Source organism: Watersipora subatra, chromosome 11, assembly GCF_963576615.1.
Source record: "Watersipora subatra chromosome 11, tzWatSuba1.1, whole genome shotgun sequence".
Lineage (NCBI taxonomy): Eukaryota > Metazoa > Bryozoa > Gymnolaemata > Cheilostomatida > Watersiporidae > Watersipora > Watersipora subatra.
This window is the reverse complement of record NC_088718.1, coordinates 23,443,358-23,458,832: the sequence shown is the minus strand read 5'-3', so window position 1 is coordinate 23,458,832 and position 15,475 is coordinate 23,443,358. Positions and strand designations below refer to the sequence as shown.

The 15,475-nt window shown below is 32.0% G+C and overlaps 1 protein-coding gene across 1 annotated transcript in view; it reads right to left on the bottom strand.

Moving 5' to 3' along the window:
• The window catches only part of LOC137408179 (phosphoinositide 3-kinase regulatory subunit 4-like), a 102,255-nt gene that overhangs the window by 81,335 nt on the left and 5,445 nt on the right, over positions 1-15,475 (bottom strand). Inside the window, exons 2-3 of the mRNA XM_068094580.1 lie at positions 13,245-13,372; positions 148-203 (exon numbers count right to left, since the gene is read on the bottom strand). Coding sequence (XP_067950681.1) covers positions 148-203; positions 13,245-13,372 — 184 coding nt within the window. The remainder of the gene's footprint in view (positions 1-147; positions 204-13,244; positions 13,373-15,475) is intronic.

The window sequence follows — 15,475 nt, the reverse complement described above, 5'->3', positions numbered from 1 at the left end:
ACAGCTTGGACATTCGACGCACGCATTAACTTCCGTCGAGGTCTAACTGGAGCTGGATATTTTGATCATAAATTTACACAACGCTGCCTAGAAATTATATTTCATTCCTTTTCGTGCTAAGAATGAATGAAAATAAGCATATCTTACCACGCTGTATTGGAATGGTAAGCAGTTTGTGGCTCCAGATAATTTGTCTGTGATGTCTACAAGCAGTCAATATGGTATCTAGATAGCGATGGGGTAGTTAGTTTATATCTTTTTCTACTAAACTATAAAGTTACCGCTTATTAAAATTTTGAGAACAGTACAAGATATACAAAAAGATTATTATGTGTTATTTTTAACACTGACGGCACATCGTGAGCATGAAATGTGAACAATCACAAAGCAGCAAGAAATAAACTACACTAAAATGAAATCAAAGTAACTTGGATCTACACGGTTACATAGGATACATATATAGGATTACCGTATATATATATACTCATGTACAAGTCGATGTGTATTTTAAGATGAAAAATTGTATTATTATAGCTAATACTCATGTATAAGTCAACTCCAATATTCCAGAATATTCTGGAATAATTATATCAAATCTCAATTGATTATTGTTATTACAAAATAAAAATGACTCTTTTAAAACTTTATCAAAAAATTTTTCAGTTCATACAATAAATAGAGTAATTTGATGTGTTTCAAATGAGGTTTGGGATGACACGCTTGGAGTATTATATGACTGCACACTACAATACTACATGTGTTGCCTGTTCTCCATCAAGTGGCAGCTACTCCGTAGCTGGTAAACAAACAAGAAAACAATTACCCTAGGACACTTATATTTCGCTAGTATTTAGTTTCGTGAGTAGCTCACAGAGTAAAATTTCGAAGCAACTTAATTTCGCAGCTCTGATGAGTGCGAAAATATAGTGATGTGAAAATAAATGCAGTGGAACAAACATAATTAGATTCCTCAGGTTCAGTTCACCGATAAAAAAAGTTTCAATTTGCGACTAGTTTGTAATTGTGAACCGCAGGTAGAATGGTGTGGGCAAGGTCGATAATGCAATTTGATCGCTTGCTGCCATTTGTTTCTTGGACTATCAACAGGCCCGTTTTCACTGGGGCAGCTGGCCGGCTGAGCCGCCCCAACTTTTTGGGAATTTTTTTACGGTAAGTACAGTCCAACTCAGATAACTCGCCCTCAGATGAAATGTAACATTTCATCTCAAACACAAGATTAACTCAAACGGATTTGTTTGGTCCGTTCCAACGCAATGATAAATTCCTTCAGATAACTCGACCTCAACATCATTTATTCGAAAAGTTATTTGCCCAACGGCCATGGACACGGTTTTTATCGTTGTAGAATATCAATTCATTGCAAGCCATAGAGACAAACATCAACTTCTAGTAGTTCTTAGGCATCATTATTATCATCATCAGAGGCAAAATATTTTTGTTAACGACTTTTATGAAGGTTTGCAGAAGATTAAGTTTTATCAAACACCCACTTGGCCATGTCCCATCGAAAGCGTAAAAGCCACCGAATGAACTTAAAATAAAATCCGCAAAATTGATCTTTGTTAAAACACTCAGAAGAAAAAGATGTCTTTTTCTGAGCGTTTTAACTGCGGTCACGTTTTGCCTATTTTAATTTAAAAACGTCTCGCCAGTCACATCACTTAAAACAAAACAAATCTCAAAAAATTACAAGTTATTGAAGAGGTGTCAGTGGTGAATCCAAACCTTTCCAGAGCCATGCTGCTTGTATAGTACTGCGAGTGTCAGTGTGTCTTATTTTCTTTCAACACACGGTGCTCACTGCATTGATTGATGTCCCCAGCAAACGATAACGCTACTAATGGGTGTGCATTGACATCAAATTCCTATCATTATAAATCATTCTTAATGGAAAAATAATCATAATTAATTGCAAAATAATAACGTAATAAATTTTGACAGTCAAATTATTTTGTTGGTTTATATTTTAACGATGCTATAGTGGTCGTTAAAAACGTTAAAATAAATGTCGTTATAAAAATCCATTCTACAGTAACAATGAACAAAGCTATTTAGTTTCGCTTTTTCGCTCGTTTGTTATGATAGTTTAGTTTCGCACATGAAACTTTCGCGAGAGGATGACACCGTGAAAACGCGAAAGTTAGATGCCACGAATACATAAGTGTCCTAGGGTAGGTGCGTGAAGAGCTATTATATCTATGTCTATTATATCAAGTTATTTAGATGCTTCAGACTTGATTCGGAAATTACAATTCGCCTACTGTTTATCTAAACACATGTATATTACTTGTTTATCTAAACACATGTATATTACTTGTTTATCTAAACACATATATATTACTTGTTTATCTAAACACGTATATATTACTTGTTTATCTAAACACATGTATATTACTTGTTTATCTAAACACATGTATATTACTTGTTTAACTAAACACATGTATATTACTTGTTTATCTAAACACATGTGTATTACTTGTTTATCTAAACACATGTATATTACTTGTTCATCTAAACACATGTATATTACTTGTTCATGTAAACACATATACAGTGAAACATGGATAACTCGCCCTCGGATATATCGAACACATGGTTAACTCGAATGGATTTGCTTGGTCCGTTCCCACGCAATGATAAATGGCCTTATATAACTCGACCTCGGCACCGTTAACTCGAACAGTTTTTTGCCGAATTCACAAACGTGGTTTCCGTTCAATTTATTTCAAAGGAGTTTCCACTAGTCGCGGAGCTGAGACTACTCTGCTTTCTTAACGAAAGCGCTTTTTATACACCTATAGTGTACATATAATTTCCCCCGTACCGTATAATGGAACCGAAAAAGAAATCGTATAAAAATTATTAATAGGGTCGCTAAGACGTTTGCTTAGTTACGGCCAAGCTATCAACGTTAGAAGGTATTAGCGATAAAAATTTAATAAAGATAGACACAGCATGCAAAATATATATTGTAACAGTGATTATATGCGGATACATAAAGATAAAATGTCACAAATAGGTTCGTGGCTTGGCGTCCGCTACAACAGACATCCGCTTTACGACGGCATCACGCAAGCAAAGAAAAGCGTAGAAACCTTCTGAAAAACTTAAAGTACTCAAGGAAATCGAAGCAGGACAAAAGCTATCAGCATTATCAAAAAGAGAAAATCTTGCAAAAAGTACAGTGTCAACATGGATTAAACAAAAAGAAAGAATAAGATCGTTATGTGACCAAAGTTCATCAAGGCTAAGAGATCGTTCAACGTCGCACGATGATTTGGACGGTGTATTATTGACTTGGTTTAGACAAGAGCGTAGTGAAGGCGTACCTATCGACGGGCCAATTTTGTTAGAAAAGGCTAACAAGTTTTTACAGGATTTAAGAAAGGATACTACTGTTTCTTGTGGTTGGATCGACAGGCGGAAGAAAAGGCATTCTATTGGCAGTCAGATAAGTTGTTGGAGAGTCAGCTGCAGTTAATGTTGGAGAAGTGGAAAAGTGGAAAGAAGAGGTGCTTACTCCATTACTTCAAACCAGGGATTACGTGTTTGTCACAATTTCCATTTCCATAACATTTCCATAATTCATTTCCATATTATTTCCATAACATTTCCATAATTTATTTCCATATTATTTCCATTTCCATAACATTTCCATAATTCATTTCCATAGGTTTTTTCATTTCCATAACATTTCCATAATTTATTTCCATATTATTTCCATTTCCATAACATTTCCATAATTAATTTCCATATTATTTCCATTTCCATAACATTTCCATAATTTATTTCCATATTATTTCCATTTCCATAACATTTCCATAATTTATTTCCATATTATTTCCATTTCCATAACATTTCCATAATTCATTTCCATAGGTTTTTTCATTTCCATAACATTTCCATAATTTATTTCCATATTATTTCCATTTCCATAACATTTCCATAATTTATTTCCATATTATTTCCATTTCCATAATATTTCCCGAATTCATTTCCATATTATTTCCATTTCCATAACATTTCCATAATTCATTTCCATATTATTTCTATTTCCATAACATTTCCATATTTCTAAAATAAAATTTCCATATCCATTTCCATAAAATTATGGAAATATTTATGTTTATGGAAATGGATATGGAAAAGTAAACATTTCCATAATGTGTTTAGCGATCTTTGGTGTGTATGTATGAGTGCGCGCTTGCGTGTCAAATGAGCGTGTGTGTGTAATCGTCAACTCTTCCCGAACATGTGATTAATTTATACATAATATGAATATGATATTTGCTTGCTAATATACTTTATTTAGGGTCCAGGCAACATCAAAGCTGTATGCTACCATTGCCTATAACTAAGCCAGAGACGATTTGAGATAGTTTCTTTCAGACTCCCTTAATAGTTTCTGTAATACCACGGATGTTAGCTGGGTTTGTGTGTTACCATTGTCTGTACATGTAGCCAAGTCCAGAGACAATTTAAGTTAATTTCTTCCAGACCCCTTTAATAGTTTCTGTAATACCACTGATGTTAGCTGTTTGTGTATTACTATTGTCTATTCATGTAGCCTAGTCTATACGATATAACTTCCCTCTGTTTATATCTTGGATTACGTGTATGTTACAATTTCCATAATTCATTTCTATATTATTTCCATTTCCATAAAATTTCCATAATTCATTTCCATAATTTCCATATTATTTCCATTTTCATACCCTTTCCATAATTTATTTCCATATTATTTCCATTTCCATAATATTTCCATAATTCATCTCCATATTATTTCTATTTCCATAATTCATTTCCATATTTTTTTCCATTTCCATAACATTTTCATAATTTATTTCCATATTATTTCCATTTCCATAATTCATTTCCATATTTTTTCCATTTCCATAACATTTCCATAATTCATTTCCATATTATTTCTATTTCCATAACATTTCCATATTTCTAAAATAAAATTTCCATATCCATTTCCATAAAATAATGGAAATATTTATGTTTATGGAAATGGATATGGAAAAGTAAACATTTCCATAATGTGTTTAGCGATCTTTGGTGTGTATGTATGAGTGCGCGCTTGCGTGTCAAATGAGCGTGTGTGTGTAATCGTCAACTCTTCCCGAACATGTGATTAATTTATACATAATATGAATATGATATTTGCTTGCTAATATACTTTATTTAGGGTCCAGGCAACATCAAAGCTGTATGCTACCATTGCCTATAACTAAGCCAGAGACGATTTGAGATAGTTTCTTTCAGACTCCCTTAATAGTTTCTGTAATACCACGGATGTTAGCTGGGTTTGTGTGTTACCATTGTCTGTACATGTAGCCAAGTCCAGAGACAATTTGAGTTAATTTCTTCCAGACCCCTTTAATAGTTTCTGTAATACCACTGATGTTAGCTGTTTGTGTATTACTATTGTCTATTCATGTAGCCTAGTCTATACGATATAACTTCCCTCTGTTTATATCTTGGATTACGTGTATGTTACAATTTCCATAATTCATTTCTATATTATTTCCATTTCCATAAAATTTCCATAATTCATTTCCATAATTTCCATATTATTTCCATTTTCATACCCTTTCCATAATTTATTTCCATATTATTTCCATTTCCATAATATTTCCATAATTCATCTCCATATTATTTCTATTTCCATAATTCATTTCCATATTTTTTTCCATTTCCATAACATTTTCATAATTTATTTCCATATTATTTCCATTTCCATAATTCATTTCCATATTTTTTCCATTTCCATAACATTTCCATAATTCATTTCCATATTATTTCTATTTCCATAACATTTCCATATTTCTAAAATAAAATTTCCATATCCATTTCCATAAAATAATGGAAATATTTATGTTTATGGAAATGGATATGGAAAAGTAAACATTTCCATAATATGTTTAGCAATCCCTGCTTCAAACGCACACTTATGATGACATATTCAATATGGATGAAACCGGGGTTGTTTTACAAGCTCATGGTCGACAAAACGTTGCACTTTAAAGGGGAGAAGTGTAGTGGAGGGAAGTTGTCAAAAGAAAGACTGACTGTGGCACTTTGCGCTAATATGTCGGGCACCGAGAAGGAAGTTTCTATTGTAATAGAAAAGTTCCAAAATCCCCGCTGTTTTAAAAATGTTACTAACCTTCCATGTCAGTATTACAACAATAAGAAGGCTTGGATGGTGATTGACATCTTTCAAACATAGGTAAGAGATTTTGATCGCCGGATGACCAGAAAAAACAGAAAAATGCTTCTCGTCATTGACAACTGTCCAGCCCACCCAACTATGAATGGGCTTATGTCAATCAGGCTTCTATTTACATCACCCAATACCACAAGCGTGCTGCAACCTATGGACCAAGGAATCATTCGAACTTTTAAATCTTACTATCGTCAGCAAGTTTTGCAATTCAATGTTGATTACATTGACACTCATGGAAAGAAGCCAGATGCTTCTATCAATGTTTTGCAAGCAATACGCTGGGTGGCCGTCTAAGGTGCCTAACAAATGTTTTAAAAATAGTGTTACTTTAGCTTAAATTCAAGTTTGGTTTTGCAGATGAGCTTTTAGTGATTGATGCAGACATTACTGTTGCTGAGCATTTGAGTGATGCAGAGATTGTGCAGTCCGTGACATATTGTGGTACTCTCGATGAGTCCGATAGAGAGGATCAGGCTGAGATTGTTGAACCTGATCCACCTACCTTGGCTGATGCAAACAACGCTTTAGATGTCCTCAGACGTTTTATAGATACGAGAGAGTGCAAGGACTATAATAACTGTTTAAAATCTATTTCTAAAATAAGTCACACTGTTGATCTTTGTCAAAAAAATACCTTGTCACAGACTACACTCAATAAGTTTTTTAAACGAAACAAATGATCAGATGTAAAGCATGCTTTTTTGCATTGGACATAAATGTTTACTTATGTCCAGTTTTAAAAATTATCAGAAAGAATAGATATTTTTCTATTGGGCTGAGATTTGTTTGCAGTTTTAGGTGATGTGACTGACAAGACATTTTAAGATTAAAATTGGCAAAATTGATCTCGAGAAAAACACTCAGAAGAAAAAATGTCTTCTGAGCGTTAAAACGGCGATTAGGTTTTGCCAAATTTAATCTGAAAAAGTTCTGGCAGTCACATCACCTAAAACAACACACAAATCTCAAGTGTAAAAAAATATCTATACTTTCTGATAAATACTTTAAAACTCTACATCAGATGCCCTTTAACTTACAACAAACAACCTATACTTTAGTTTTATATATACATGTAGTTTGTATATGTATCTACTGATAAATACATTGACTTGTGACTGTGCTCTGATAACTTGAACGCTCTGATAACTCAAACACTTTCGCTCGGTCCCGTGAAGTTTGAGTTATCCATGTTTCACTGCATATTACTTGTTTATCTAAACACATGTATATTACTTGTTTATCTAAACACATGTATATTACTTGTTTATCTAAACACATATATATTACTTGTTTATCTAAACACATATATATTACTTGCTTATCTAAACACATGTATATTACTTGTTTATCTAAACACATGTATATTACTTGTTTATCTAAACACATGTATATTACTTGTTTATCTAAACACATGTATATTACTTGTTTATCTAAACACATGCATATTACGTGTTTATCTAAACACATGTATATTACTTGTTTATCTAAACACATGTATATTACTGGTTTATCTAAACACATATATATTACTTGTTTATCTAAACACATGCATATTACTTGTTTATCTAAACACATGCATATTACGTGTTTATCTAAACACATGTGTACTACGTGTTTATCTAAACACATGTATATTACTTGTTTATCTAAACACATGTATATTACTGGTTTATCTAAACACATATATATTACTTGTTTATCTAAACACATGTATATTACGTGTTTATCTAAACACATATATATTACTTGTTTATCTAAACACATGTATATTACTTGTTTATCTAAACACATGTATATTACTTGTTTATCTAAACACATATATATTACTTGTTTATCTAAACACATATATATTACTTGTTTATCTAAACACATGTATATTACTTGTTTATCTAAACACATGTATATTACTTGTTTATCTAAACACATGTATATTACTTGTTTATCTAAACACATGTATATTACTTGTTTATCTAAACACATGTATATTACTTGTTTATCTAAACACATGTATATTACTTGTTCATCTAAACACATATATATTACTTGTTTATCTAAACACATGTATATTACTTGTTTATCTAAACACATGCATATTACGTGTTTATCTAAACACATGTGTATTACGTGTTTATCTAAACACATGTATATTACTTGTTTATCTAAACACATGCATATTACTTGTTTATCTAAACACATGCATATTACGTGTTTATCTAAACACATGTGTATTACGTGTTTATCTAAACACATGTATATTACTTGTTTATCTAAACACATGTATATTACTTGTTTATCTAAACACATGTGTATTACTTGTTTATCTAAACACATGTATATTACTTGTTTATCTAAACACATGCATATTACTTGTTTATCTAAACACATGTATATTACTTGTTTATCTAAACACATGTATATTACTTGTTTATCTAAACACATGTGTATTACTTGTTTATCTAAACACATGTATATTACTTGTTTATCTAAACACATGCATATTACTTGTTTATCTAAACACATGTATATTACTTGTTTATCTAAACACATGCATATTACGTGTTTATCTAAACACATGTGTATTACGTGTTTATCTAAACACATGTATATTACTTGTTTATCTAAACACATGTATATTACTTGTTTATCTAAACACATGTGTATTACTTGTTTATCTAAACACATGTATATTACTTGTTTATCTAAACACATGCATATTACTTGTTTATCTAAACACATGTATATTACTTGTTTATCTAAACACATGTATATTACTTGTTTATCTAAACACATGTGTATTACTTGTTTATCTAAACACATGTATATTACTTGTTTACCTAAACACATGTATATTACTTGTTTATCTAAACACATGTATATTACTTGTTTACCTAAACACATGCATATTACTTGTTTATCTAAACACATGTATATTACTTGTTTATCTAAACACATGCATATTACTTGTTTATCTAAACACATGTATATTACTTGTTTATCTAAACACATGTATATTACTTGTTTATCTAAACACATGTGTATTACTTGTTTATCTAAACACATGCATACTACGTGTTTATCTAAACACATGTGTATTACTTGTTTATCTAAACACATGTATATTACTTGTTTATCTAAACACATGTATATTACTTGTTTATCTAAACACATGTATATTACTTGTTTACCTAAACACATGTATATTACTTGTTTATCTAAACACATGTATATTACTTGTTTATCTAAACACATGTATATTACTTGTTTATCTAAACACATGTATATTACTTGTTTATCTAAACACATGTGTATTACTTGTTTATCTAAACACATGTATATTACTTGTTTATCTAAACACATGTATATTACTTGTTTATCTAAACACATGTGTATTACTTGTTTACCTAAACACATGTATATTACTTGTTTATCTAAACACATGTGTACTACGTGTTTATCTAAACACATGTATATTACTTGTTTATCTAAACACATGTATATTACTTGTTTATCTAAACACATGTATATTACTTGTTTATCTAAACACATGTATATTACATGTTTATCTAAACACATGTATATTACTTGTATTTAAACACATATATATTACTTGTTTATCTAAACACGTGTATATTACATGTTATCTAAACCCATGCATATTAATTTTTTAATTTTATAAATGTTCAGTGGCAGAACAGCAGAACAATGGCGGCTGCCATGTTATGACTGAGCATCCCATTCTAAGCTAGTTTACTGGTGGTATACATATCATACCAGTCTTTCTGTGAAATAACTTTGAAGGTTGACTTGCAACAAAATTCACATTACAGTTATTTGGTATTATAAGATTCACCATGTTTTACTCTGCTGTGTTGTGGGTGCAAAATATGTGGAAGTGCGATTACAAGCTCTTAAAAGTTCAAAAACAAACAGTTAATTGCCGCCAACACGAAACCGCCATAAATCGGAATCGGTTTATTTCTCTGACGTAGTCAATCCATTGGGTAATTGTTTTGACATGTGATGTTCTCACGTGAATTGAAAGGACAATAAAAGGTTCAATTTAAAACTTTTCATAACACTAGTTTATGACAAACACTTCGGGTTTTACCGAAAAGCCTGTATCAAATATAGATGCTCGCTACTTTACAGTTTTGTTTCAGTTTGGTCTAATCGTTTAGTCGTAATCTGATCATGTGACCCATACTTCCCGCCAAACAACGCAAATAAATTCTGCACCATTTTTTGAGTATCACAAGTGACCAACAGGCTCATCATGTTTAACAAAAGATGATATGCACTCCTTCGAGTTGATGTTGAAAATTTAAACAAATTTTTATGGTAGGTTTTGAGATATCATTGCTCAAAATGACAGCATTACCATGATGATGAAACAGACGCTTGAGGACAATAGACATAGTTTTGTTGACTGCGAGAAGTATATTTGTGAAAACATTTTGACGAATGAGGTTGCATGAAAGTGTAAACAGAAGCCATGGTGTTCAGCTACGTCCCATTTGAGCCATTTTGGAAAGAGATTCTAAACCAAGGCAGTTTCGTGATGGCGGCGATTAACGTTCGTTTTTGAGCTTTTCAAAGCTTGTAATCACATTACTACATATTTTGCACCTACAACACAGCAGAGTAAGACATGGTGAATTTCTTGATACCAAATAACTGTAATGTGAATTTTGTCGCACGTCAACCTTTAACAATCGTTATGCAATTTGTCAACAGTGCTAGTAATCCCAAGCAAACGCTTAAAGAATAGAGAAAGCATAATATTATTATGATTTATTAGTTATCTTGAGGTGTTGACTGATGTTCTGAAAAAAGAATCAAGGAGATTGACCCCCTAGAAGCTGAGATATAGACAGCCAAACACAGGTCTACCTAATAAAGAATCAGAGGAAAACCCTTCGAAAATCCCGAAAACTATGACGTATAAAATCGACTTAATGGTCATGTGCCGGAGTTGCGCACCCTTACCGACGTTACTTATAATGATTGTTTTGGCTACGAGATGTGAAACGCTTCTCGCGATAGTAAATAATTTACATACTAGCTCTGGTTTCTCAGGAAAATCATCCAAACATTGTGTGGTAAAGGCATTTGCCCACAACCCCTCGTCATGATTTTTTAAAGCAGAAGAGCAGATTTTGACTATTGTGCTTCAAATTTTAACTCGATCTCCACGGATATGCTCCGAAGATCATCTGTTCAACGAACGGCGCGTGTATAGTCTATATGCGATATCCGCGATTGCAGTTTTTTTAGAATACGAAATAGGAATGGGACTTTTTGTTCCTTCATCATTTTTCTACTGTGTATCTACTGCAGCATTCAGTTGATTTTCATGATTATCGTCACTATTAACAGACTGGAAGTTCACTACAGCCATAATCTTAAAAAGACTAACTTGACCGTGCTGCTCTTGCTATAAGAAAAGAAAACGATAACTTTTGCTTTGATTTTTCTATTGATCTATTATCTTATCTATGATTATTTTTTATGATTTATATAATATTCATAATGCATATTATACAAAATAATAATATAACTGCGTATAGAATAAATGATGTAACTAATATAATTTGTAGAAAATTCCAAATGATAACCGAGATTGATTTAATTGATTCTATTTATTAGCTATAGTTAAAAAATCTGAACAACGCTAAAGATGAGTCTGAATAGGGAAGCTAAGTAGGAGAACAACAAAACTGAGCTGAACTAGCAAGATAGCGAAATGTTGCGAAATAATAGATGCGTGTAATTATTTTATGCTAAAACTAATCTACACGTCAGAGGGACTGGTTCGGAATTCTAGGAGCGATGATTGTTAGGCCCAATTTGATTGTTCTATACTTCCAGGGATTAAACCAATTAAAACGCCGTGATTGTTATAGGAGAGCGCATTAGTTGGCTTAATTGACCAATGACACACAAGTCGATTTCATACGTCATATATTGATGATTACCAAAACACTTTTGTTTTTTGGTAGACCTGTGTTTGGCTGGCTATATCTCAGCTTCTGGTTGGTCAATCTCCTTGATTCTTTTTTTAGAACATCAGTCAACACCTCAAGATGAATAATAAAGCATAATAATATTATGCTTTCTCTATTCTTTAAGTAACCAATGTAATGACTCTTTGCCCAATTATTTCGCTGTATTTCGTGTAACTACATCGTTAGGATCGCCACCTCTAAATCTAAAGACCAGAGATTAAATCCGGATTTTTCATTACTAGATTTTAATATATACCACATAAGCATATGTGGTATATACATAGGCATATCTGGTGTATATATAAGCATATTTGGTATGTGGTATGTACATAAGCACATGTGGTATATACATAAGCATATTTGGTGTGTGGTATGTACATAAGCATATCTGGTATATACATAAGCATATTTGGTATGTGGTATGTACATAAGCATATCTGGTATATACATAAGCATATTTGGTGTGTGGTATGTACATAAGCATATGTGGTATGTACATAGGCATATGTGGCATGTGGTATGTACATAAGCATATGTAGTATGTACATAAGCATATGTGGTATGTACATAATCATATGTGGTATGTACATAAGCATATGTGGTATGTACATAAGCATACGTGGTATGTACATAATCATACGTGGTATGTACGTAAGCATATGTGGTATGTACATAAGCGGTATGTACATAAGCATATGTGGTATGTACATATAAGCATATGTGGTATGTACATAAGCATATGTGGTGTGTACATAAGCGTATGTGGTGTGTACATAAGCGTATGTGGTATGTACATGAGCGTATGTAGTATGTACATGAGCGTATGTAGTATGTACATGAGCGTATGTAGTATGTGTACATGAGCATATGTGGTGTGTACATAAGCATATGTGGAATCTCCTGCTGTAAAAAATGTGCTCAAAACTTATTCTAATACCCAAACTATCAAACTTCTGCCTGAAACAGAAGAGAAAAAGGCAACTCACGATTGACTTGAGCAGCATATTCCTTGAGTGATAGGGAGGGATCCTGTATAACAAAAACCTTTACAACGAGGGCTTTCCCTTCTTCTGTACTGACTTTAGCCACTTTTAAAAACCTGGTACTTCCCAGACTGCCAACAAATAGAGACAAAATTGACTTTCTTTAGCCAAAAGAATGCGTCTGCTCCAGTTTAAAAAGTTCTCATAATCTTAGGAGTTACAAGTTTATTAAAGAAAAAGAACTGTGACGATCACAAGATATAGAACACAAGATACACGGTTAAACATAAGCATCATTGGAAAAACTAGGAATGACTACATGCATATGAAAGACAATGTTATATACAGGAAGCCAGATCAGGTGTATTATAGAAATAATAACATTTACTAGCAGCATAATTACATTTAACATACATGAGAAACGAAGACAGGTTTTAACGTGAGATTAGGAGTAAATGAGACGCTGCCGCCTACCCCTGTTGTGTTATTATACATGACCTATTATTGTTTTCATATCATAATTCCATTTGAAAAATGAGACAAGTGTGATTATGCATCTATATATCAATTACATATCTATATATCAATTACATATCTATATATATCAATTACATATCTACATATCAAATACATATCTATATATCAATTACATATCTATATATCAATTACATATATATATCAAATACATATCTATACATCAATTACATATCAATAATAATCAATTGTAATGAAGAATACAAAAAGCTGACACAAGAAACACAGTACAATGTCGCCTCTTCAGCCTGTTACAGCTGGCTTCAATGCAGGTGTATATCTAAGAACAAAACTTATATGTTGCAGTCACTTTTTATAACAATGTCACTTAAAAGAAGATAAATAGAGCATTTTCTCATTTTTGAATCATATATGAGATTTGTGATCACGTGAATGTTTGGAAGAACAGATACTACCAACAGGCTTTGTTAAAATGGTACCCTCTATGAGACGGAAACGAAGCTTTCTGACTTGCACTCAACTCTTTAAGGAATACAACACATACAATGTACTTGTTACAGCTTTAGAGAAACGCTGCCGTCAGAGTATATTTAAAATAAAAAACATCAAATCATAAAAGAATGTATGTAGTTGAAGAAGCCATGATATCAAAATAGATAAGAGCTAGTGATGCCTTATATTACTAAATACTTGATGTTATCATTTTTAGTAAAATCTTGTGTAAATTTAGATTTGTTATAAACATTTCATACATATAAGTATCCCTTTGTAATAATCTATTATATCTTCTACCACCAGTATTTTGTACTCTTTAATTTTTGAAAAATGCCAGGCCATTTTATCTTTTACCATCTAAAATACAAACATGAATATTTCAACTTTACGTTTTTTTTAAGCTAGTTATTTTGCAAACATTAGACTCAGACAAAACATGTCCATTAAAGTATGCCAGTGCAATTAGTTGCATATTCTGAAACTAAACCTGTGGGTGGAATATAAAAAATCAAAATTTACATGTTATGCTTTAGCAGGGGATATTCTAATATGGACACTCAAAACATGCAAGTCACTTTTTGCAGCAAAACCAACAAAATTCACTTTGGCACATTTTACAAACATTTTCTCATGTCAAAGGTCAAAATCTTGCAAACAAGGGTGCTGTGAATGATAGGAGGTATTTTCACACCGCTACTATCTTCGTTTTCAGCGTCAAAATAACAGACTCATTCATTGGGCTCTAGTACAATTCCCTGCCAATTTTTTTATTACTTTTACCAACCAGATACACACAACAACAGAAACAAAAATAGGGCTATTTGTTAATATTGATGAATTAAGAAAAATTTTGATGAACTTTTACACAATATCCTTTTGACAGGTTTAGTAAGTAAACAATATACTAAATTATGTAAAGTAACAGACTCCATTTAAGACTCCGTAGTGATAGTTTGTGGAAAAAAAAAGAGTTTTTATGGTACCATCTACGTTCTACAGTGATAGAAACAAGTCTGGAGATGCTATAGAACAGAGTGGTATTTTAAAGTCCACACACAAGTTTCATGCTTGACTCTAGTTTAATACTAGGCAAACTATCACTGCATGCAAAACTTTCTAAAGATTCCAAATAAAACCGTAGTTTTGTGTTGAGATGGCCCGCACAAAGGTTACCTATAAATTAGCGTGAGGATGTTTACTCTACTATGCAATATAGCAATGAATAATGCAGGTTTGGATGAATA